The 25,648-nt window shown below is 39.9% G+C and overlaps 1 protein-coding gene across 1 annotated transcript in view; it reads left to right on the top strand.

Annotated features, from left to right (window-relative positions):
* Nucleotides 1–25,648, top strand: part of CCDC192 (coiled-coil domain containing 192) — a 185,633-nt gene that overhangs the window by 118,573 nt on the left and 41,412 nt on the right. The window contains 1 exon segment of the mRNA XM_023754702.1: nucleotides 2,992–3,124. Coding sequence (XP_023610470.1) covers nucleotides 2,992–3,124 — 133 coding nt within the window.

Raw genomic sequence — 25,648 nt, 5'->3', positions numbered from 1 at the left:
TAAGAAATGTAGAAATGTAGCTTTTTCTTACTGATACCACACCAGCAACCAATGATCATTCATCAGTTCTCACCAGGTTGCATTTATTTTTTGCCTTTGTTTACCGTTAATGCCTACCTTGAGAAAAGGTTCTGGAAAAGTACTTACCTGCATAGGAATGTTTGTGGCATGATTTCAAAATTTGAATACTAACTATTAAGAATTAAGGAAAGGGCAATGTAAGAATACTAAATTTTTTAGTTCTTTTTCCCAATATTTTATTTTGAAAAATGCTAAATATACAGAAAAGTTAAAATAAATTTACAGTTAACACCCCCATACTTAATAACTGGATACTACAATTATCATTTTGCTATCTTCAATTTGTCGCATATCTATCAGTTTCTTTATTCATCCATCAACCAGTCTTACTTTTATTTGAAGATCAGCAGAAGTTGCCTTCATCCATCAGCACACCTAATCCCTAAAACTTCAGCATGAATATCATTATCAGTTCTCTTTTGATACTTTTAATTAGTGCTCTCTTTTGAATCCCTCTTGCTCTTCTTTTCCTCTTCCCCTCTGCTTTCTCAATTTCTATTTCTGCACCCTTCCTCTCACTTTCTAACCCCAAAGTTCTAAGCTGTAAAAGGAAAGTATGAAAAATCTGAGCATGGAGCAGTCTTGAAGTAGCATCAGAAAAGGTCACCGATGGTCACGCAGGGCCTCACAGCTGTTATCACCACAGACCTGGGGAAAAGGCCCTCATGAACAAGCCGATGCGAACCAACTTACAACAGAGCGGGGTATAGATTAGCATGCCCACTTAATAATTTACTATGAGAAACCCAGCTATCAAATACCCAGTCTCCCCCTCAACTAACCTACATAACAGACCAAACTGTGAAGGGTTTTGGTGAATAGACTCAGAAGGAAATTAGTTAGATGGTCCTAGTGGCATGAAGCAGAGACCTTATCCTCACTGATGTTTTGACAGCTGGCCTGCACAGGACCTGACACCAAAGGGGTGCTTCAGAAATCAGTACAATGATGAAATGAGTAGGAGAACACTAAACTACCACTGCCACACCACCACGCACCTCTCACCTGGACTGCGCTGGCTGAACCCAATTCCACCCCTCCAACTCCCTTAAGAGAACTTCCATGACTGCCATTCTCCTTTGAGTAATGCGTTCTCTTTTAGCCATGTGTATGCCATTAATTAAGCTTTCATCAAGTCCTGATCTTCCTGCTTTGGTCTGGAAAACAACCTGTCTTTAACATGGGAGGTCTGTGTCTTTTTAATCCCATCCTTGATAAATTGATTGTACTGGCTTTACTCTCATAAAAAGGGCGTGATCCTCTACTGCCTGAGTGTACTCCTTTCAAAGACCAGGGAACACCATCTTCCCTGTGAGCAAAAACCATTCCTTTCCCTATCTTGAGATTTATGTCTGATAAGAAATGTTAGTGATTTCTTTTCTGGGCTTCCTAATTATCAGACCACAGAGACTTGGCAAAGTGAGCTCCTCAGTGGAAAGGCAGGACACAAAAGTGCAAATGTAGAACTTTTCATCATAATCAGCTTCTCCATAGTTGCAGGTAAATCCAATTTTAACAAATTAAATCCATTTTGAAATCCATAAAGGATCTTTCTAGCCATAAAGTCTCAAGGTAAATCCTTTGGGTGTGTAACAATTTCCTAATGTAGTTCTTTCAAAGGTTTGGATGTCATAAATCATATTATTTTACTAGTGCCCCGGTGCACAGATTTGTGCACATCAAAAGGAAATTAATTAGAAGGTGGCTGGCAGGGCAGGACTGGGCAAGACAGGCTGGACATGCCCTGGAGCCAATCTCCCTAGGGCCCTCCCTGGCCGGCTGCACCTGGGGTGGCTCCACAGCTCGAAGGGCATCTGCAGAGTGAGCGGGGTCCCTCCGGCAGGTAGGGTCCCTCAGCCTGGCCTGTGGGGATTGGCCGAAGCCGACTCTCCGACATTCCCTGAAGGATCCTGGATTGCGAGAGGGCAGTTCTCGGGTGACGCACCCCAGTTTCGGGCTCCCTCCTCTCTGAGTCTGGGGTGCATCACCTGAGAACTGCCACTGCCAAGTCACTACAGCTTGGCAGCTCCTGCGTTGAGCATGGTCAGTGCACATCATACCTACCAGCTGGTCAGACGGTCACTTAGCCTTTTATATATATAGATAGCAAGGAATTCCTGTCCTCTATTGCCTGAAAACCTTTCCTATCCCCGACCACTTTCCTTATATAAGTACCATAGTAAATATCTGTAAATATCAGCATTTCATGGTAGCTTCGCACCCTTTAGAATATATTTGAATGCAAGCCATTATGGTATTAGGGTGAAAATGACTCAGAATCAAGGCTTTGGCTCTTTCATGTGAATGTTTACTTACAGATTGGGAAAAAAATCCAATACTTTTAGGCACTGGCACTTCAGTGGTAAAATCCCAACTGACAATGAGAGGTCTTCTCTAATTCCTTCTCTTATAAGCAACTAAAACACAAGGTTCAGATCCAGATAAAAACCATCAAGCAAGTAAAAGAGCCCAGCCAGCATGGCTCAGTGGTTGAGCTTCGACCTGTGAGTCAGCAGCCAGATTGGATTCCCCGTCAGGGCACATGCCTGGGTTGCAGGCTCGATCCCCAGTAAGTGGCGTGCAGGAGGCAGCAATCAATGCTTCTCTCTCATCATTGACGTTTCTCTCTCTCTCTCCCTTCCTCTCTGAAGTCAATAAAAACATATTTAAAACAAAATAAGGTAAAAGATACCACGCTGCAGAGAGTACGCTTTGATCGTTGGTGACTCGGGCTCTCTGACAGCAGCACACACTCAGTCTCACAGCCTCAAACAGGACTCAATCCAGATAAACAGGGAGCGTTTCATCTCAGCGAGGCTTCAAAGGCCAGGTTCGTTCAGACATCATCAGTTCTTTTTATCCCTTTGATGTATCTGTCTCTAGTGACGGAAACCCTTATTTTTTTTTAAGAAACTAAAGCACAAAAGGAAACTGAAAAAGCTACAAACAGATTTGGCAACAGCTAAGCAAGAGGCTGCCATCATAGCCCTGGAGCTCAATGAGAAGATAAAGGCTCTATGTGAAGGAAAGCCAGCCCCTAGAGGTCAGTATCACCACGTGACAGTCACTGGCCCATGATCCTGGGCGGTATATATAGTTTTATTGGCAACCAGGCAAGAAGCAAGGCCACAGTGCCAGGCGCACACTGGCCCGGCAGCATGCTGACCTGGCCTGACCTCCATTCGGCATGAATGGCGATATCACAGGAACTACTCACTCCAGACGAGGTTCCTTTCACCATAAGAGAAGCAGAGAATGAATGAATAAGCGGTTCTTTAAAGGAAAGTCTCTGAAGCTGAAGAGCTGGACTGAAATAGATCTGATCCATGTCTTTGCACAAGCTGGGTGGCAGGGAGGGAAAGGTAGGGCCTAAGAGGAGAGACCCAAGGCCCCCAAGAGAAGGGGCTCTGGAGCTGGGCAAGGAGAGGGGCTCATCTAAAAGTGTACATGGGTTTATAGACTAAGAAGGCACAGGGAAGGAAAGAAATTAGTGCTTTCACAATAGGCAACTGAGCCTGAAGTAGGGAAGGCTGGTTGGGGACAAAGTCTAGGTGGTTCAGAAAATTTTTATTGGTTTGGAATGTTTTGGTGTTGTTATTGTTGTATTTTTTTATTTTATTTTATTTAGCATTCTCTAAGAGACTATAATAAACATAATAAACACACATGGGGGGGTGATACCCCAAACCTCAGATTGTCATTAACAATAATACAAGTTAACATTTAATACCATGTGCTAGGCATTTTGCTAAGTATTTCACGTGTATTTAATTTTCAGAAGTCAGTACATTTATGGATTCTACAAGAATAAGCAGAGGCTTAGAGATGCCCATTCCCTTGCCCCAGGTTAGATGTGTCTGAGCAACACCTGGGCACTCGGCCTCCAGACAGAAATGAACCGAGCCCAGGTGCCTGTGCAGCTCGAAGCCAGTGAGGCCTTTCGTTTCTGCTGTGCAGAGTGGGAGCACACTTCCTCCTGCCTGCTGGATCTCTTGCAAAACTGTGATTCCCTGGGATAAAGGTCTTCCTTTGATGTGTGGCACTCTTGTAACGCCAAAAAACATGCCATTGTTCTTACTCTGGCTTCCTTTATTACTCATAAGTCATTCTGGAAAAAGAGGAGGAGCGTGGAAATAAATGGGAGGAGGAGAAAATAGGCGCTGTGGTGGCTTCAGAAAGTGAGACACTCCCAGCATCCTGACCACATTGCAAAGCTTTTAATATGGATTTGGTTTTAATTTTCAGTTTTGAATAGCACTTTCCCAGGGTTGAAATGGCGTGTAACAGCTACCTTGAAACATACGCTGAAGGTCAATTTGTTTTGCTCTTTCCACAGAAAATAAAGATAGTTTATGAATTTGCTTTTACCACCATGAAACCTAAAAGAATAAAATCTGTCAGAGAATCCCATCTATTTAAAGGTCTTTATTAATCTAAGGCATGATAGCCAGATTTCAACTCGGTTGCATAATAAGAAGCTGAGAGAAGGTTTCAACTGCTCCACTATATTTTTAATCTAGTGAAAAAAATATATATTATTGCAAGTTAGCTAATTCTCATTACTCATCTTTTGACAAAAATAATATCATTTGCTGTCTAATAACTTTGTTCCTTTAATATTTTGATAGGTCAAAATTAAAATAATATGGAGAGAATAGAAAACATTAAGTCCTACCTTCCTTCTTTGCCCATTTTTTTCTACATTTCTGTTTAAAAAAACAAAACTTATAGTACGGGGGGAGGGGGGACCTACTGTATTATGAAAAGATACAAATTTCAATAAAGCCAGGTCTCCCACGTTCAATTACGGTTGAAAACAGGACTTTCTTTTGTTGCTTCTCTGATTTGGTGGAGGGAGAGACTGAGTCTGTGGACTGACATACAGGACTAAAGTCTTAAATTAAATATTTGCACATTCTTACGCTCCCAGGGGCCCCGAGCAGCCTCACCCTGAATTCAATAGCCCAGAAGACTGTCAAGGCCGTTGTGGCCCCAGAGTAATATTAGCTCTTATTCTCAGAGACTTTGGTCACCTTGCCCTACCTATCAATTCACTTCAAAGTCAAGTCCGGAACGATGTCGGTAACTCTCACATATAATGACCCCCACTTAACCACAGAACGATTAGCGCTGACCCACCTCCCATACACATTCCTCAACCAGAACACCACCCTTCCCTTAGTTATCTTGTGTCCTTTTATAAAATGTTTGTTTTCAGTTCTCAGACCTTTGTTTGCAAATGACAGATGCCCCAGTCATAACAGCTTAAGGGGAAAGGGTGATTTATTGGCACGCGTGTAAACAAACCGAGCAAGGGCATGCCATTAGTCTTGGAGTCTGATGGGTTCAGGTCTCAAATATCACTCTGTGTCTCTCATCTCTGCTTCTCTCTGCCTCGGGACTCCACTCTCTCAAGCAGGATGTCAGAAGAGACTAGAAACACGGCTCAAAGCAGCGATGGGCTGTCCTCCTTACCTGTCCTCCAGAGAGGAGAGAAAGCATTTTTTTCCAGCAGCTCCATTTAGAAGAAAAGTATAAGAACTCTGTCCTGGCATGGGTACCCTGAGGGTATATGAATAATCTTTGTGGCCAGGGTCGGGAACTATGGTTGGACAAGCTTAGGTCATGCACTCACCACTAGGTGATGGTGTAGAGCAGTGGTTCTCAACCTTGGCTGCCCATTAGAATCACCTGAGAATCTTTTAAAAATCCTGATTTCTGGGCCTCATCATCCGGAAATTCTGTTTCTTTGTTATGGGGTGGGGCCACAACATTAGTAACAAAGAAATAGAATTTCCGGAGGATGAGGCCCAGAAATCAGGATTTTAAAAAGATTCCCGGGTGATTCTAATGGGCAGCCAAGGTTGAGAACCACTGGTGTAGAGGGAAACAAGGGTGGGGAAGGGGAATGTTCTGACTCGGTGGTCGGCAAACTGCGGCTCGGCAAACCGCGGCTGGCGAGCCACATGTGGCTCTTTGGCCCCTTGAGTGTGGCTCTTCCACAAAATACCAACTTCTGCGCATGGGCCACGAAGTTCAATCGCACTGTGCGTGCGCACCCGCACGTGGTATTTTGTGGAAGAGCCACACTGAAGGGGCCAAAGAGCCGCATGTGGCTCGAGAGCCAAGGTTTGCCAACCACGGTTCTGACTGATTGTTACTACAGGGCTAGATTGGGAGAAAAGCACTTCCTTAGAGGAAGGGATAGCCCATTACTGAAAAGAAAGAATGAAGGACCAAACCAACCTGTCCAATACATTCTCAGTAAGTGGTCAAATTAAAATGTAATGCTTAATGAATCACCCATCCTCGAGTATTTGTACTTTTTAAGTAGATTCTTTTTGATGAACAAAAGAACGTAATGATCCAAGAAATAAATGTCCAATGGTATAATTTCAGACCCCATAATAGATTGAGAGTGAACCATTTTGGGAAAGGAGTCCCCTTCCAGCCTCAATCAAGTGACGTCATAGACACCTACTCCAAAAGCCTGTCTTATTGTAACATGAAACTGCAAGAGGGGAAAACTGTGTTGATTCTAAATGACATGTTAACTGGATTAACATAAAGCTACTTCTCTGTTATAGTTACAAACTGATGCCTACAGTTCTAACAAGCAAGTTGAGATATTTATTCCAAATAAATTAGAATTTCTTTTTACCCAAATATGCACTTTTAAGCATATTCAAATTGATGAAACAGTGAGCTACCAAACTTTTTTCTTAATACATAAACACAGTAAATTATTTCATTGGCTCTAAAGAAATAAATGATTTAAGTCCATGGAAAGTTCAACTGAAAAGAAAAACACCTTTATTATAAAACTGGCACAGCAGGAAACTTACTTACAGCCTCAGTGTTGTTTGTTGATTTTACTTTGTTCAAATAATCACAGCCCAGGGCAGATTCCTTCCGTCATTTCCACAGCCTGCACCTGAGGTGCTCACCGCTTTGTTTACTAGCAGAATTCAGTGAAATGCCTATTGTACGCTTGCAAAACACGAGTCCATCTTTTGCTAAATCTTAGTATGCAGGCACCTAAGGTTAAATTTCAAAACAATCTTTGCTTCCTTTGGCTTAGGAGGACAAAATTACTTTGCAAAAGACCTCATTGACTACGTCCTTTTGCTGGCACAGGAGCATTAAGTCACTTGCTATGATGAAAGCTCCTATGTTTGACCAGAACATCAGGGTCCAGGTTTATAGATTCCAAGCTAGCATACTAAAGGGAATGCACTCTTCTGGATTTTTTTTTTCCTTTTAATTCTTTTCTCTTAATATGCACAATGTGGTATCTAATCCTCACTTGCACATTCCCACTGTCCCGCTGGAAGCCATATCAACTTTTAAGCCATCACTTTGTTTGAGGAGATACTCCCAGGCAGTGCAGGTGCATTCTGGGTCAGGCCGATCCAGGACTCAATGTCTGAATAGAGCCAGACACATTTTGAGGGGAGGCTTGTATAATAGGACTGACACCAGCGATCCTTTAGTGACACAAGACTGTTTTTAAACACTACCCCATTAATTTTAAGAATCAGACTATTGCTGTCCTATATTCTTAAGAGAGTCAGGAGCAATATCTCTTTGCCAACACCCAGAGCCAACTTTTAATCAACATTTTAAAGAGTATCTTTTATCATGATGTTCGCCTCCAGGCACTCAGCCCAAACTTTCCGTTCCTCTTTTTATCTCTCCTCCTGCAAACTTCCTCCAGATTAAAGCTTCCATTGCTTCTAGGTCAGCGGTTTTCAAACTGTGGGTCGCGACCCCTTTGGGGGTCGAACGACCCTTCACAGGGGTTGCCTAAGACCATCGGAAAACACATATATAATTACATATTGGTTTTGTGATTAGTTACTATGCTTTAATTATGTTCAATTTGTAACAATGAAATTGGGGGTCACCACAACATGAGGAACTGTATTAAAGGGTCGTGGCATTAGGAAGGTTGAGAACCACTGGTCTAGGTGTTAAGAAAAGAGTGATTTGAAGGTGTTGAGGCATTCTGGAATTAGATAGTGAAACTGGTTGCATAGGAATGTTACTACCATAAACCTAGTGAACTGTACACTTTACATTGGTTAACATGGTAAATTTTATGTTTTAAAATTTTATCTCAATTAGAAAAAAAAGTTATCAAAACAATCCTCACTAAATGTAATGGCTAACACCCTGTCACATGTAAGTGTATTTTAATAAGTGCTTTGGGCCTAAATAAAATAATGACTTGGAAGAATTCCAAGAGAGAGGTCATATTAATATTTACTGGAGTAAGGCTAGTCTTGAGTAGTTGTCCATTGGCGCCTAGGTTTTCCGAACAATGCCATCCTTGGCTCTTTCCACTTGCTGTCAGCCCAGCTCTTTGAAAGGCTGCTAGTCCCCAAACAAGGAACCAACTCCCTGACCAATAGTTCTACATGCAACCTTCTTTCCCCACTGAACACACATATTTCTTTCACTAGTCTACCTAGAGTTTCCTAAGAAAGCAACAAGGAAGGTCTTGGGATCTCACTGTTTCGACTGCTGGGACGTTGTCCAAAAGCACCTCTCACCACCCAGGTCATCAGACTGCATGGGGCTCAGTCTGCCATTTAGTCAAAGCACAAGCAAGCCCTGCTCTTCCTCCTGCTGCCAAGAGCGTTATTGCCTTGACAGAAAGTGACAAGAACTTGAGGAAAACAAAAGGTGGAGATTCCACACCCACACACATTATTATCCCAACATTTGCAGAAAAGGGTTTTCCTTTAAGCATTTACTAAATCCTCAGAGACAGAAACTATTCCAAGGTGGAATACTTCACATTTGAACCAATAAACACCAGCAATGACTATTAGGGAAAATGAGAGAAGACAGAAGTGATCATTCAAGGGGTGCTCTGTAAGTATAACGAGTCCCTAAGAAAATAGAAATAGTTATATTTATCCTATAATATCTAAGTTTCATTTAGAGATTGCCTATCAGGTTGTCTTTTCCTTTGTCCACTGAAGTCTCCCGAAATAGAGCTACTTTCTGAAATGGAACCCCAAAGCCAAGGTCTTCTCACTACTTCAGGAGTCCCCTCAAGGATAAGCAACTGCACCAGGAGTCCCTGCAAACCTTAGGGATTGATTGCACGAAGATCCCAAGAAATGCTATGTGTTCAATATGCACAACTTTAGAGTGATTCTCATTTTCAAAAGGACATGCTAGAGACCTCTAGGTCTAAAAGTCACTGGTATAAAAACTAGGCGTTTCTCAGGAATTTGTTAGCTGCAAGTGGCAGAAACCAAAACGAAACTAGTTCAAGCGGAAAAGAAATTGACTAGCTCCTGAGGCTGGCGGGAAGACTGAGCACAGGGTTTCTGGGTTGCTCATTTGGCTCTTGTTTCCCTGTTGGCCCCCTCTGAGCTATTGCCGGCCTGGATCAGGAAAGATCCCCTGGCTGCACTGGCTTCACAGTCCAGGGTGAACATCTGTTTCTGCCTGCTCACAACCATTTCCCCCTTCTTTTGAACAGAAGCATGATTTTCCTTTGGGGAGGTGTTCCTCTCCCATCCTCTGCAGTTCTGTGGGACCGTGATCGTGGTGTGCGTTTCCCCCTTGACTCAGGGGAAGGCTGTGACTAGCAGAGCCAACCACTCTTGCTCTTTTTCAGAATCTTGAATCTTGAGCTGAGTTGAGTGAAAGAGGGCAGAAAAAGACTGAAAGACTAGAGCTGATTCATCCTGGAGGTTGGGCCTTGACCCCTGAAGAAGTTGTCTATTGCTTTTGATATCTTATCCCTAAGGCTACCTTTACGAAGTCTGGTTGTTAAGCTTTCCTTCAATACTGAGAGCTACCTTATATCTTTCCAATAAACTTTTTTTTTTTTTTTTTGCTTAAAGTAGTCAGCATTGGCTTATAATACTTGTTTTTAATTTATTCTAGCTCCAGAGAATAGAACTTCTTTCTCATGGAACCTATACAGAAATCTCAGGGAAGGAATTTGATTGACCCTACTGGTATCACATTCTTACCTATGGATCAATCACTGTGGCCAAGGAAATGAGATATTATCATGACCCTCACCTGGGTCATGTGCCAGAGGTCAAGGGCAAGGGAAAGTTTTCAGATAAAAGAGGAAGGGAAATTTTTCTGGACAAAAGACAAAAATTACCTCTCACTGTCCCCTTAAGTCTATTTTAGTTAAACCTCACAAACTTGGAGAAGACATTCATGAACTGAAGATCCGTTTTATCTTGTCAGGAAAGTACCAAATCTCTCTTCTTTCTCTCCCCTTTTTTAAACTGCATATTTAGGCCCTTCCTTTGCAAAAGGTCTGGAAATCTATTTATTTTATAATTAACAAAGGGTAAGAAGATCCATTCTGAAATTTTTGGTTGGGGTCCAGTATTTGCTAGCTACTCCAGCTGTGGGAATTCAATAATGTCAAGGTCCCCTCCCTCCTTTGTTTGTAAGACTAATTTTGGAATTATACAATGATCAGGAAATGGTGTTCCCTTCCTTCTGTCCATCCCTAAGGAATGGGTTTAAAAAAAAAAAAAAAAAGTCTAGTGACTTCTGTATCCAGAGAGGTTGGATGAAAGGGCAAGCCCCAGCTAAATGTCAGACAAGGCACATGGGAAATGGAGCTGGATCAATTAAAGGTTTCCTCCTTAAGCATGGAGCCTGCTTTGATTGCCAGAAGAGCCCGAGCTGTTTGAGAATGCTATTACATAACCTGGAGGAGAAGGAAGATGCTTCCTTTCAGGAAACGTGCAGAGAAGTAATGGGTGCTCCTTTGTCAAACATTGGCAGATGCACATTTATTTGTCAACATAAATGCATTAGAGAATTTCAGGTTGCAAACAATTGTCAGCCAGCTGTCAGGACATTTGCAGCTATTCCTGGTACAAATCTCTTCATGCCAACGTAGAAAAAAATCAATGATGTTCTCTCCTGTATTCTTCTAGAAACCTCAATATTATCTCATTTCATGACTCAATGTTTCCTGACAGATGTTGAAGTTAGAGGATAACTACATTGGCCATATGGATAGTTTTGGATGGCTTGAGCTCATCAAATCAAATTTAGAGAGGATGCATAGAACAAGATTCTTCTGCGCAAGTGGGTACATTCTGTTTGAAGGCACAGGATTTCTTTCTGGCCAGCGGGATAGGGTTAGATATGTACTCTTACGTACACATTAGATAATACTACTATGTGCTTTGTAGTAGCCTGCAAGAATATTTGTTTTTGAAGACACACTTCCTTGGAACAGATTACCCTACCATGTCTCTAAATTCCTCAATCAAATAAAACCACACTTTGATATTGGACAAAGAACATACAACTAAGAAGAAATAAAGAGAAAGCATAAGAGGAACAGCATTATTCCTGATTTGTTTAATATGCAGATGGATCCTGAAGTAGTGTCTTAATGGTGCTGGCAGAATAATTGCTGCCTGCAAGATGCAAAAACATTATTGCTCTTCTGCAGATGCTCTCTTTAATCCCAGAAATTATGGCTGCGGACATTGCTCTGATTTTCTAGGAAGACCTGGAAGTCCTGCCATGCCACGCTGTCATCTCAACCTGGGCACACTGTTACATCTGCTTCACAAAGATGCTCTAAACATGTTCCAGGGCCATTTTTCCCTTGGCCATTCCTAGTGAATAAGGAGGAAGCTCTGTTCCTATTTCAGAGAATTTGGGGTAGAATTTGGCAAACTGAGAAGGGAACAGCCCTCAGCCACAAACTGAATTTATATTCTTATAAAATGATCAGTTATAGAACTCTAAAAGGTGAATTTCTGAGGCCAAAAAAATAAAAGGATGCAAGAGAGATACATGATGCTTCATGAATAGACAAAAACAAGAATTCGTATGAGTCTTCAAAAGCAGAACAAGTATTTACAGACATAGGTCAAAAGGATAAAACTTACTTAGTTCTATACAATTCTAATATTACCCTAACTCTTAAAAAGTTCATAGTGTATAAGATAATAAGATGGCAAAATTTTGTCACACTGAGCTGCCTATAGCAGGATCCTGAGCTCAAGTTAAAGTCTCCTTCTCTAAGTTGACTCAAAATATGTCAACCCATTTGACAGTCTCTTCCAGTTCCTTTATCCCAAGTGACCAGAGTAACAATTTTAATAGCTTTTTAGGGTCAATAGGTCAATCTAACTTTGAATGAGTGACAAAACCTCTGATCTTATCCCAGGTTGCTAAGTAAATTTCTGACAAAAGGTAGTTAATTTTCAATTTGCTTTCTTTTATTTTTGTAAGGTATGCCACCAGCAGACAGTATTCATTTTAATTTAAAGTTAGATATAATGCTAATTAATATATAATTTTTATTTACTATTTTTTAAAAATTACTTGGAGGCAAGACATGTGGCTCAGTGGTTCAGCATCGACCTATGAACCAGGAGGTCACAGTTCGATTCCCAGGTTACAGGCTAGATTCCCAGTAGGGGGCGTGCAGGAGGCAGCTGATCAATGATTCTCTCATCATTGATGTTTCTATCTCTCTCTCCCTCTCTGAAATCAATAAAAAATATATATATTTTAAATTACTTGAAGTTTTGAGAACTCTTTTAAAGTGCACTTTATGTTTCCAGGTTTAAAAATTTCATATATCTATAGTGATATTATTAGAACTAAAAATCAAAACATAGCCTGACATTGTTCTAACATATAAAATTACATTCATACTCAAAAATATTTGAAATCAGGAGTGTGCTACAGAATCCTAAATATATTATTACTGTATTTATAGTTCAAGTAGGGTTCATGAGAGAGTGGAAATACCACATTTATTTGGCTGATTTTACTTGTGATCTTAGCAGCTAAGAGTCTTGTAGGGTCTTCAATGTGAAGGTTAGTAGATGTAATTAATGCCACAAATCCAACAGACTGTCGGGAATCATTAAGGAAAACAGAGAGCTGATTACTCTGAAAGTGAGAATCAGTGCTTATCTTCATTAATTACATCAGAAGAAAAAATATTAGAATCATACCTTATATAATCCACCTATCTCAATGCTATAAATAACATATTCAGATGCAAGTGGCTGATTGTTTCTTTTTCATAGCCATAACTTTTCTATATGAGTCCCAAGAGAAGGTAATTGAACTTGAGAAAAGATGTCCTTTTGAGGTTGCTTTTGATCTGAAGCCAAAGGGAAGTAATTTATTTAGCAGAAGCTGTGGGTTCTAAACAATGTCTATGTGGTAATATTGGCAAACAAAATTAAATATACCTTAATTTATTTGTCAATAAAGCAGTACCAAGATGCTAAGAAGTCTCTTCAGGATAAATTCTTAAGGAAATGGAGACTGGTTGAGGTTTTCTTTTTTCCTTCCACATGAGCATAGGCTCATAAACACTCTTATTTGCATTCTATAAAAAGGTTTTGGTCCTTCAAAACTTTCCTGAAAAACACTGATCAATCTACCAGTCTTTTATTGCCTCATTTACATAAGCTTTTCTTTTGGTTAATTTAATCTAAGGCAATAAACAAACACTCTTACTCTTTTTTTAAATACTGATTTTACATGTATATTTCTATTTTGGTAAGATTTGTATTATTCCTGGACAGATTGCATGTACGCGTTATATTTGGTCTTAGAAAGCTAAACAAGAAAGAAAAAAATCTTAATTGAATTTTAAATCAAGGAAGGGAAAGAACAAAAAATAAATATTACACTAGAGAAATAAAATCCACATGAAATGAGTAAAATCCAAACCTAATTGAAATGATGTGGCGATATGCACTGGGAATTTCCCCCAAAATGCCACTGGGTAACTGAAGACTTTGTACCAGTTATTTCCTCTTTCTAAGCTGCCTTAACCCTTTATCCCTGTCTGCACCCTGCCCCATTTTTCCTTCTTATCCTTCTTCAGAGTGTCCTTTGGAACTACCTCCATCGCCACTATCATCTCTCCACCCACTCCCTGGCCTTCTCATGAGTTATGCATCCATAAGCCTTGTGCACACTGCAGTCATAACACCTATTATTAATATCTCTTTGCTTAGCTTTCTTTACAAATAGATTATAGATTTCTTGAAGAGAAACAGATGGAATCTTTTTCTTTGTATCCAGAGCCTAGCACAGCGCCTGATGCTTGATGGTCATGAAATGTTGAATGGACGGATATCGAATAAAATAATGGATTCTGTCCTGGCGCTCTATTGCTTGATATGTTTATGAATTACTAGGTGATGGAGAGAGTTTGCTTATTAGATTAAAATTTTAATGTCAACCCAAGTGGCAGATTTACCAGAGTGTAATTTCAGATTGCCAGTGATGCCCATGGGATCACCAGCACAGCCTTCTGGCTCCCAGGTTGAGGGAGGTGATCAAATCCTAAAATTGATTGGAAGTATTCCTAGTTCTTCTGCACTGTATTGTAATAAGCTGACTTTGAATTATTGCTGTGTTATTTTATAAATTTTCACGTTACCATTTCAACTCAACAGTGTCATGTACTCAGGATTCAAATCAGAGCTTTGTTATTACATTGGCCGATCCTATAAAAACTAAACTGAACATTAGTTCCAAAGTCTTTTCTGAACTACTTTTGAATTGGCTGTCCTCCCTGCACTATTTGGCACTCTGGGCCAGCACCCAGCAAGCCTGCATTGGCCATGGTCTATGCCTTGAGCCACGCTGATGCTGCCCATTGTGCCACCACTTCCTGATATCTCCTCTGGCCCTATCACTACTTGACAATTTTATGATTATTTATTTGGTTCCAAAACTCAAGATGACTTCTTGGGTTCTTACTAATTCTGTGATTAATGGATATGTCCCCTGGCATATTTCTGCTTCCAGCTTTTAGGTAATATCTTGCCTAATCCTAGTTCAGCCTTTAGGATTCTCTCTCTAGTAGCCTGATGTTCCATTCAAGTTGGTCTGGTTCCCATAGATACCAAGATCTGTTAGGAATTTAAGCTTCTATGGTCTGGCTGAAGTCAACTGTTGCTTATTTTCATTTAGATCTTGATTACCTAACCTCTGTTCCTTCACAAACGGTCTTATTGTTTCTTAATCATCTCAGTGCTTTACACTAAATGCAGGTTAATTATTCAGGAGCACAGGTTTGGTAAACTTACTTTCATAATCAGAAACACTTCAATGGCTTCCCATTGCCTGGGAAGTAAAGTTTATATTTTTAGCCTGGCTGGTTTCTACATATCTTTCTAGATTGATTTTTTTAAAACTTCCTTTTACACACTCATATTCCCTTCTCTCCATCACTTGCCTGATAAAACAGGATTAGGTTGGAAGGTTAGCTAAACAACAAGAAATATAAAGTCCACCTGAAAACATATGGGTTTGGAGTTAAAGGAAGAAGGTTGGACTAGAGATACAAATTTAAGAATTATTAGACTGTAGGTGATATTTTCTTTTGGTTAATTTAATCTAATTGCCTGATAAAACATCTGGTAGAAGTCCTCATCTCTCTGTCCACTCCTGCCTGTTTTCACTTTGTAGCATGACTATAGACCTCAGACGAGCATTTAACTTTGCCCAGAAAAGCAGCCATGATTTTTTTCTAGAAGGTTGCTTTCTCATTCTCCAAGACAACTATTCTGTACCTTCATCTCTTCCAAGACTTCTTTCCCCTCCTCCACACTTACACCCATCTGATGACCTCACCTATAATTTGCTGAGAATACACAGGTCGTCACACGGGACTCTCCCATCTTTCCAACAAATCTAAATTCTTGCTTCATGTTGTCACCTGTGTTCTCCTGACAGCCTTTTATTTGTGTTCCTCTCCCATTCAAGGCTCTATCCTCTACTAGTGCGCCAAACCCCATGGTTCTCACCTTCCTGGGTATGTCACTTATTTACCCTGCTTCACACTTGCATCATCTACTCCTCTTTACAAGCTCATTCCTATCTGCATATTTACATGTTAGCACTTTACACCACTGCCAAAACTTTCTTTGATTTCTCATCACTCTTATTCCCACTCTTATTCTAAGATAAACAGCCCTACACAATGTCTTCACTCCTTGCCTTCCTCACATTTGCTATTTAATCCACCTCAGTCTTGTTCTCTCCACCCTGTTTAGATGAGGGTATTTGACTGAAAGTGCTCTAGTCAAGGTCCCCAACAACCTTCATGATGACAGCCTCGTGTAAACTCTTCTGTGTTCATATCACCTGAACTCAGAGCATCATACAACACAGAAGACCACTCCTTTCTTCTTGATACATTTCCAATCTTGGCCTGTGTCAAACCACATGGTCCTGGTTTTTCTTCTTCCTTATTAGTTACTTCTCTAACATGTTGAATTCTACTTTATAGAATCTCTAAATATCTTCAAGACCTAGTGCCACATCCCCTCTTCTTCTGAATCTTCTCTTATTCCCTGATTGTCTCATTCATTCTCATGGCCTTAAATATCACCTACAGTCTAATAATTCCTAAATTTGTATCTCTAGTCCAACCTTCTTCCTTTAACTCCAAACCCATATGTTTTCAGGTGGACTTTATATTTCTTGTTGTTTAGCTAACCTTCCAACCTAATCCTGCTTCAAACATGTCTTCCCCTATCTTCTCCCGTCTTAGGCAATGGCACCACCAACCCTGTTACTCAAGCTAAACAAATTGGTAAAAAGAAAAGTTATAAATTGGGTTCAGTGTGGTAAAGAAAAGAGAGTTCTATGACATAAAATAGAGGTTGAAGTACAAGTGGAGAACACATTGATGATGTAGGTCAGCGAAAACCTCTTTAAGGAGGACATGCCATTTCAACTGGAACATGAAATATGAGAAGGAATCATGCCTATAGAAAGGCAGAGGAAGAGCACTCTCCTAAAGGAAATAGCAAGCATAAAACTGTTTTAGGGAAACAGTTCCATGTATTTTTATAAAAGTTACACATAGAATAACCCAGGAGTGAAGTAAGTAAGAGGAAGGTCGCAGGGAATGAGTATGTAATGATAGGGACTAGATCAAAATGTGAGTATTCCAATAGTCCAGGTGGTGGCTTGGACCAGAAAAGCAGAATTGGAGAGAATGAATTTAAATTCTTTAAAAAATTTTTAAATTATTTTGAAAGTTTTATTGTGGCATAAAACATATAAAGTGTTTATCATTTTAACCATTTGTAGGTGTTCAACTCAATGGTATTGAATACATTCACAGTGCTGTATAACCATCACCACTACTGATATCCAAAACTTTTTCATCATCTCCAACAAAATTCTGTACCATTAAACAATAACTCCCTCTTCCTTGCAGCCCCTGGCAATCTCTATTCTACTGTCTGTCCCTATGAATTTGTCCAGTATAGGACTTCACATAAGTGAAATCATATAGTGTTTATCCTCCTGTGGTTGGCTTATTTCACTAAGCTATGCATATTTTCAAGGTTCGTCTGTGTTGTAGCATATATTATTAAAAGTGTGTCCCTTTTTATGGCTTAATGATATTCTATTTTATGTATAGCCCACATTTTTTTAAATTTTAAATTGATTTCATCCTTTTTGGGGAATTAAAATTAGTGAGACATGATGATGAATTGGATGTGGGTAAGAAGGAAATGAAGGTAACAAGAATGATTCCTAGGACTCTAGCTTGTGAAAACAAGAGGCAAGAGATAAGTGGGGAAGACTTGAAAAGAATATTTCTTAATCCTAATCAAACTGAATAAGATTTCAGAATCTATTGAATAGAGGGGGATTCCTGAGGCATGAGGTCCCCATTAGGGTCTGAAAGAATAAATATGAGTTAACCATTTTAAGAGATATGCATGGGAGGAAGTTAGATACAGAAGAAAATTTAAAAAGAGTAGACCAAAGGATAACAGTAATAAAGATCTTTGTTTTATTTATTTTGCCTGGAATACCCACCTGTAATTCCTTATGGCCCTCTCTAAAATTTTCCTGATCTTCAAGTCCTAAGTGAAATGCCAGCTTTTCAGACCCCCTTCCCATTTATTTATGCTCTTTTATTTTTTTCATTTTTTGTTTGTTTGTTTAAAGTATTATAAATAGTACATAGTCTCCTTTTCCCCCCAGTGTTCTCCCCCCAGTCACCCCCATCCCCACCCCCGGCACATGCCCTCATTTTGTCCATTTCTTCCTTATTATACCATAAACTCTTAGAGGGGTGTATTGTGTCTTTTGCATATTTGTATCTTCAGGACTATTGCCTTACATAAAGAAGACTAGAAGTGTTGGTTTTTAGCAGAGTATCATTATAAAAAAAAAAATGAGAATGAAAGATAACGTGCAAACTACTAGCCTAAAACAAGCCAAGAGGCTATAATGAACATTAATTACAAAAATTATTATTTGAAGATTTTAAAGTTTTTTATATCAGAATTAAGTTGTACAATTATTTGATGCCATTACATTTTGAGAGCAATGAAGAAAGCCTCTAAATTACAAAGTAAGCATCATAGAACCTTAGTGTCTTAAAAGAAAAAGTAGACAATTCTGAGATAGCTAAGGGGCTGTTTTTTTGTTGTAGTTATTATGTTTTGTTACATGTAAATATAATAACCAGAAAGATTAATTCCTGCATGGAACTATCAGTACAGAAAAGTAAGATACAGTCATTTCTAACTTATATAAACATTGGTTCAGGATCTAAGATGCTGACATTAGTTGATATATTGTGTAGATTTTCAAATGCCTTAAAATAATCTATGCAAACTCAAAATATATTCTCATTATAATTAGAATTACTTTCAAGTATGTATGTAGATTTCAAATACATAGGTATAATGGAGAGGATTTAAATTATATCTTCACTAACAAATAGATAGGATACTGGTAGAGTTACCTTAAACCACAGAGACTCAACCTGTCAAAATTCTAAACAAGAGCCCAGCCAGCGTGGCTCAGTAGTTGAGCATTGACCTATGAACCAGGAGGTCACTGGTTCAATTCCCGGTCAGGGTACCTCCCTGGGTTGTGGGCTCGAACCCTATCAGGGGGCATGCAGGAGGCAACCAAGAAATGATTCTCTCTCATCATTGATGTTTATATCTCTCTCTCCCTCTCCCATCCTTTCTGAAATCAATGAAAATATATATTTAAAAAATTCTAAACAAGAATATGTCAACAAATATGGAAAACAAAACAATAGCCAACAGGCTAGAAACATTCAATATACATCCCAATTTTTAAGAAAGAAAATGCCAAGTAGTGCAGTAACTATAGGGCCATTGCTCTAATTTCCCATGCAAGTAAAATGATACTCAAGGTGATGCAACAAAGGCTTGTATCTTATATGGAGCAAGAAATGCTGGATGTTACAGCTGGATTCAGAAAAGGAAGAAGCACTCGAGACCTAATTGTGAACATTTATTGGATACTGAAGTGCTCCAAATAATTTTAAAAGATTAGTGTATGTTTTACAGACTACAGTAAAGCCTTTGACTGTATAGCTCATGAAAATCTATGGGTTGCTCTAAAAGAAATGGGTGTGCCTCAGCACTTGATTGTCCTGACGGGTAACCTTTATTGTGGACAGGAAGCCACTGTCAGGACAGCATATGGAGGGGCAGAATGGTTTCTTATAGGCAATGGTGTCAGATGAGGGTGCATCTTATCTATTTGTGTAATCTGTACGCCGAACATATCATAGGAAAAACTGGGCTAGACTCAAAGAAAGGAGGAGTAAAAACTGGTGGAAGAAATATCAGTAAATTAAGATCCATTGATGACACCACCTTACTGACAGAAAGTAGCAATGATTTGAAACAACTTCTGAGGAAATTGAAAGAAGAAAATGCCAAAGCAGGACTGCCATTGGGACACAACTTTAACCTAGACAATGAAGACATCAAAATTGGTAAATATTTTGCTTACCTTGGTGCAGTCATCAATGCAAATGAAGACTGCAGCCCAGAAATGAAGAATGAGACTCGAAAGGGCAGCAATGGAAGAATTAAGAGAGACCATCAAGTGCAAGGATGTGTCATCAGAGACCAAGGCTAAGATCATCCATACTCTCCTGTTCCCAATTTGTATGTGTGGTTGCAAGAGTTGGACAGTGAAGAAGGCTAATAGGAACCAAATTGATTCATTTGAAATATGGTGTTGGAGAAGGGCTCTGTGGATAACCTGGACTGCTGGTCCTAAGTGAACGAGTGGGTCCTAGAGCAAACTAAAGCCTGAAATATCACTGGAAGCAAAAATGACAAAACTGAAGCTGTCCTACCTCAGGCACATCAGGAGAAGACAGGACTCTTTGGAAAAGACAATCATGCTGGGGAAAATGGAAGGCAGCAGGATAAAAGGAAGACCAAATAGGAGGTGGATTGACCTGATAACAGAAGCCACAGGCATGAATCTCAGGAGTTGAGCAGAACTATTGAGAACAGTACATTGTGACCATCACTCATTCTTGGGTCACCAGAAGTCTGAGCAGACCTAACAGCTTGTAACACACACAAATCTAATAGTTCACTTGGCAGTGTGGTCCTGACATCATCTTATCATTGTCCAGTTTTATAAAAATGTGGCATTGTTTTATATGATGTTCTAAAAAAACGCCTAGATAATTATAGATTTTAAAGAAGGATTTAGAAATCGGTATTATAGTCAAATGTGAAAAAAAAATCAACAATCTGGTTAAATATAAACTCATGGTTCAGGGTTAGAAAAAAAAAGAAGTATAGAGTAGGTTTATGTTAAAGTAAAATAACAGAGAAAATAATGCTCTCCATTGTTTAGAGGGACAAAGAAGTGGCAGAAATCCAAATACCACAGGAGACAAGATTAATATTAAGTATATCTGTCAACATCCTGTTTGAAAATCTGAGCCAGGATCTGAGATATCTAAAAACATCCAGAGGGGTTTCTCCTGAGAATGACTCACATTCTCTGTAGCAGAAAGCCCTAAAATATCAGCATAGGATGTTAGAAGTCAAACGGACCTAAGTGACCATCTTGTCCAACTCCCATGTTTTATAGATGAGAAAACTAGGGCCCAGAAAACTCTCTTTCCACTCTGCAGCTCTGGGAGGCACCAGGAAGTAATAGACAGAATGCAGACTTTGGAACCGTACAGAAGTAGGTTCAGATCCCAGCTCAGTCGCTCAGACAAGTCCTTTACTATCTCTGAGCCTCAATTTCCTCAAGTGTCATATGGGAATAGCTACTTTTTCAAGGTGGTTGTGAGATTAGGAATAATGTACATAAAGCATTTGGCACATAGAGAAACAACGAGTGCTAATTCTTACTACCCAAAATGCTGGGGTTCATGGCAGAACAAGGACATCAACCTCAATCCAAGCGTGTCCTCAGATACCTTTAGAAATCCCAATCAGCAGATCTCTTTCCAAAACAAGGGTAAGCAGAGAGGGTGGTACACTCTTCTATAAATACTTAGACCTTTAATAATCTGGAAATATCAAATGAGTCAGTATTGTATAAAATGCCAGATGGAACTTCCAAATTTTTCCAGGACTTCCACAAAGCAAGGAACAGTTCAACACCAGGGGCCAAAATCTAATAACTTTGGGAAAACACTTCTAAATACAACCGAAGGAATCTTTCTAAACTGGATCTTTCATATTTAAGTATATGTGGGGGTGGGGTATCAATGTTGCTTATATGTATGCCAAAGTAGGTTTTGTAAATTACACAATGGCTCTATCTTTTTTATTCAGCAAAATTGCATTAGATTTATCTAACATTTACAGCAGGGCAAAAAAGAAAAGAAAAAATCCAAACCTTCAAAGACTGAATGAGTTATACAGAGAGCCAGATTCCTAAAGCTTTTATAAAACAGTGAGGCACAGCTAAAATATTCATTTGTCCTAATTAGCTATCTTATCTCCACTGTAAGTGTACATGACACGGAAATATAGGCCCTACCATGTTTCGGATAAACTTAATGAACCACAGGCATTCTGACTGCTCAGACCTGTTAGTCCTATCTAATTCAAACCCACTGGTATAACATAGTCATTAGCCATGTAAAATAAGGATGAATAATTTAAGTTTCTACAACTAGGCATCTGCTCTACTGAATACCTTCTTAGGATCATCCCTTTGAAACTAATATGAATGTTTTACACGGAAGCAGGATTACGTCTATAAGGAAACACCTTGTAACTAGCTTCTCCTGGTTACTACTTAGGTTGTCTCCAGGTGCCTAGAGTTGCCAATATGGTAATGTAGATCTGGATTGCTGAGAAAGGTAGGAGATATATAGGATTTTGGAACTAGAGAGAATCTTAAGGCCAAAAATTAGCCTACAGGCTAAATCTCGCCATCTGAAGTGTCTTAGTTGTTCTTTAAACTATTAGCCTATGCTATATGTTAGATATTTTGCATTAGCTGCAACCATTTAACAATCAGATTTCTCGTTGCAAGCAGGATCTCCAGCTTGCCTTGAAAAGTTGGACACTGGCAATCCTGCGTCTGAATTCTTTCCTCTCAACATTTGGTTAGAGCAGAACAGTGGGGCACCCTTAAGGGCATGAGCTCTCTCCAGTAGCCCCATCTCCCATCACTCCTGGTGGGTTACCCAGGCCAGTTCCACTTACCTTCCCAGCTCCTGATCCAGTCCAAACCCATATTTGACAGAAGAGAAAAACCAAAGCCCAGAGAAAACAGAAGACTGAAGCTAGGTGCAGAACCCAGATCTCCTAGTGAACTACGCCTTTGCCCATTTTAGAAAGTCTTTAATGAGTATTAGTTCGCTGGCCACCTCGTAGCAGATAAACACAAAAATATAACCTAGAGCAAGAGTTATAGGGAATGAAATACTTGGGTAACAATTAGTGCTGCCTCACACAAAATATTGATTACTAGTTGCTCCGTAGCTTGATCTTAGGTTATAAAATATTCTTAGACGGAGGCCTAATTGGCTTTGTACAATTTTTTTTATTTGGATTTCAAATATTAACATACATAAGAGTCTTGGAAAATTAGTGAACTTTTAATTCCTAGGCCCTTTTAAAAGATGTTCTAATGTAGTATGCCTGAGTTGAAAAGTAAAAATTTGCATCTTTGATGAGTTTCAAAGGTGATTTATTACATTTACTCATCAGAGTCAGAGGTCACTTTCACTTCTTCAGTTCTGATCTTGAGTTCCAAACCTTAACCATAGTACTCTGTACCCCTTCATTCATGGAAGAGAAGTTCCCTGTAGTCCAAGCCTGTCAAACTCGTGGCCTGTGAGCTGCATGCCTCATTTATTTGGCCTGTGTTAGCCTTTGAGTTTGACATGCTTATTGCAGTCCCTGACTCTTTTCCTTCTTTTTCTGTGTTCTCTACTTTGTAGTTTATGAAAGAAAAACCCAAAGAAAATATCATGACTGGTACGGTATGAGGGATCTAAATGTAATTACCTAAATGTAATTGCTCAATCTGAATGTTTTTACTATGGTGACTAGGTTACTAGTATGCAATATCTTCTACCCACTCTACTGACTTTGCTCCTTTTCCTAAAGAATGGTTCCTTTGAATTGGAAAAATAATTTTATTAAATTGGAAAACAAAAATTTCCTTTCTTTTTCTTTTTTAAAATATATACATATTTTTATTGATTCCAGAGAGGAAGGAGAGGGAGGGAGGGGGGGATAGAAACATAAATGATGATAGAGAATCATTGATTGGTTGTCTTCTGCATGCCCCACACTGGGAATTGAGCCTGCAAGCCGGCATGTGCCCTGACCAGGAACCAAACATGATCTCCTAGGTCATAGGTGGATGCTCAACTACTGAACCACAGTAGCAAGGCAAAATTTCCTTTATTTTTAAAGAACCAAGTTTACTATAAGCTTTGTACAACTTTAGTTGAAAACGCAGGTCAACTTGGTTTGTGTTTCTTCCCTGAAACTTTTTTTTCTTTAAAGGTTTTATACTTTATCTTCTATAGCTTTTAAACAGACTTTTAATATGACCAAACAAGAAAAATAAATACTGTTACACAGCAGGTCCCTCACATGGTACCATTATTTGATTCCACCAAATTGAACTATATCTCATATGCTATATTATATCAGAATCCTTTTAAGTTTATCTCATTTAAAGCAACTTTTAAGAGAAAACGTCTATATTCAGTACAAAAAAGGTTTAAAAAAACGTTTCTTAGAGGAAGAAGGTTGCCAAAAAGGGATATGATCTCGGTCCCCAATCAATCCATATTGAAACACTGCAGAAGTAACACCACATTACAGAAGATAAAGAAGAAGAAAAACTTCATCAAAGCATTGAGTTGAATTCCCAGTAGGATAATCCTGAATGTGAACATTAAGGTTCTCAGGTTATGAGTGCTTACAATGGAGTAATTATTGCTGTGAAAGCTGGCACTCTTTTAAGAACAGGTAAGGCCTTGGAGAATATTTAACATTATTTATGGAAACCAAACTTATGTATGTATGAAATAATACAATTTTAGAGGCTGGGAACATGCTGTATAGTGTTCTCTTTTTCAGTTTTCCTCCTAGGAATTATACTTTAGAGAATTGTCTCATTCCTTTTTATCTGTCAAAATTTTGCATTTGAATCAGGTGTTCTATCTCATAAAAGCACCTTTTTAAAAAACCATTTGAGAATGTGAAACTAAGACTATTTCAACTTCTATTGTATTTTATTTCAAAAGTAATTTTTATCATACTAGAGCATAGGATAACATGCTGCAGAAGTGATCAATTGACATGGCTCTATCTAGTAATTAAGACCCTCCCTTATATCAAATGAGAAGCTTAATGTATGTGGTCATATAACAGATCTTGAGTTAACTTCAGCTTTATCATTAACACAGGAATTTGGGAGCCAGATAGCTTAAAAACATGCCAGAGAATATTTTAATGGCCCCAAAGGATTCCTAATATTGTCCAAATATTAGTTAACTAGTGTCCTGGTGCATGAAATTCATGCACAGGGGTGGGGGTCCCTCAGCCCGGCCTGCACCCTCTCCAATCCAGGACCCTTCAGGGGATGTCCGACTGCTGGTTTAGGGCCTAAACTGGCAGTCATACATGCCTCTCACAATCTGGGATCGCTGGCTCCTAACCACTCGCCTGCCTGCCTGATCACCCCTAACTACCTCTGCCTGCCTGCCTGACTTCCCCTAACTGCTCCCCTGCTGGCCTGATCACCCCTAACTGCCTCTACCTCGGTCCTGCACCCAGGACCCAGGATTCCCTCCTCTGGCCAGTCGCAGGTACCCAGGACCCGGGCCGGCTTCACCCGGGCCGGCCACAGGCACCTGGGACCGTGTGTGGGTAGCTTCGCCCGGACCGTAGCTGCAGGCGCCCAGGATTGCAGGGTGGGCAGCGTGTTCCTCTCCCGGGCCACAGCCACAGCCACAGGCACCCGGGACCACGGAGCAGGCGGCTTCTCCCAGGCCTGGCTTTGTCAGGAAGGACGTCCAGTCTAATTAGCATGTTATCCTTTTATTAGTATAGACTAGAGGCCCGGTGCACAAAAATTTGTGCACTCGGGGGGGGGGGTGTCCCCCAGCCCGGCCTGTGCCCTCTCGCAGTCTGGGACCCCTCGGGAGATAACGACCTGCTGGCTTAGGCCTGCTCCCGGGTGGCAGAGGGCACGCCCAATCCCTAGGAGCAGCCCCTGGTCAGGCTCAGAGCAGGGCCGATTGGGGAGTGGG

Source organism: Myotis lucifugus, unplaced genomic scaffold (genome assembly GCF_000147115.1).
Source record: "Myotis lucifugus unplaced genomic scaffold, Myoluc2.0 scaffold_0, whole genome shotgun sequence".
Lineage (NCBI taxonomy): Eukaryota > Metazoa > Chordata > Mammalia > Chiroptera > Vespertilionidae > Myotis > Myotis lucifugus.
This window is presented reverse-complemented; position numbering and strand designations above follow the sequence as displayed.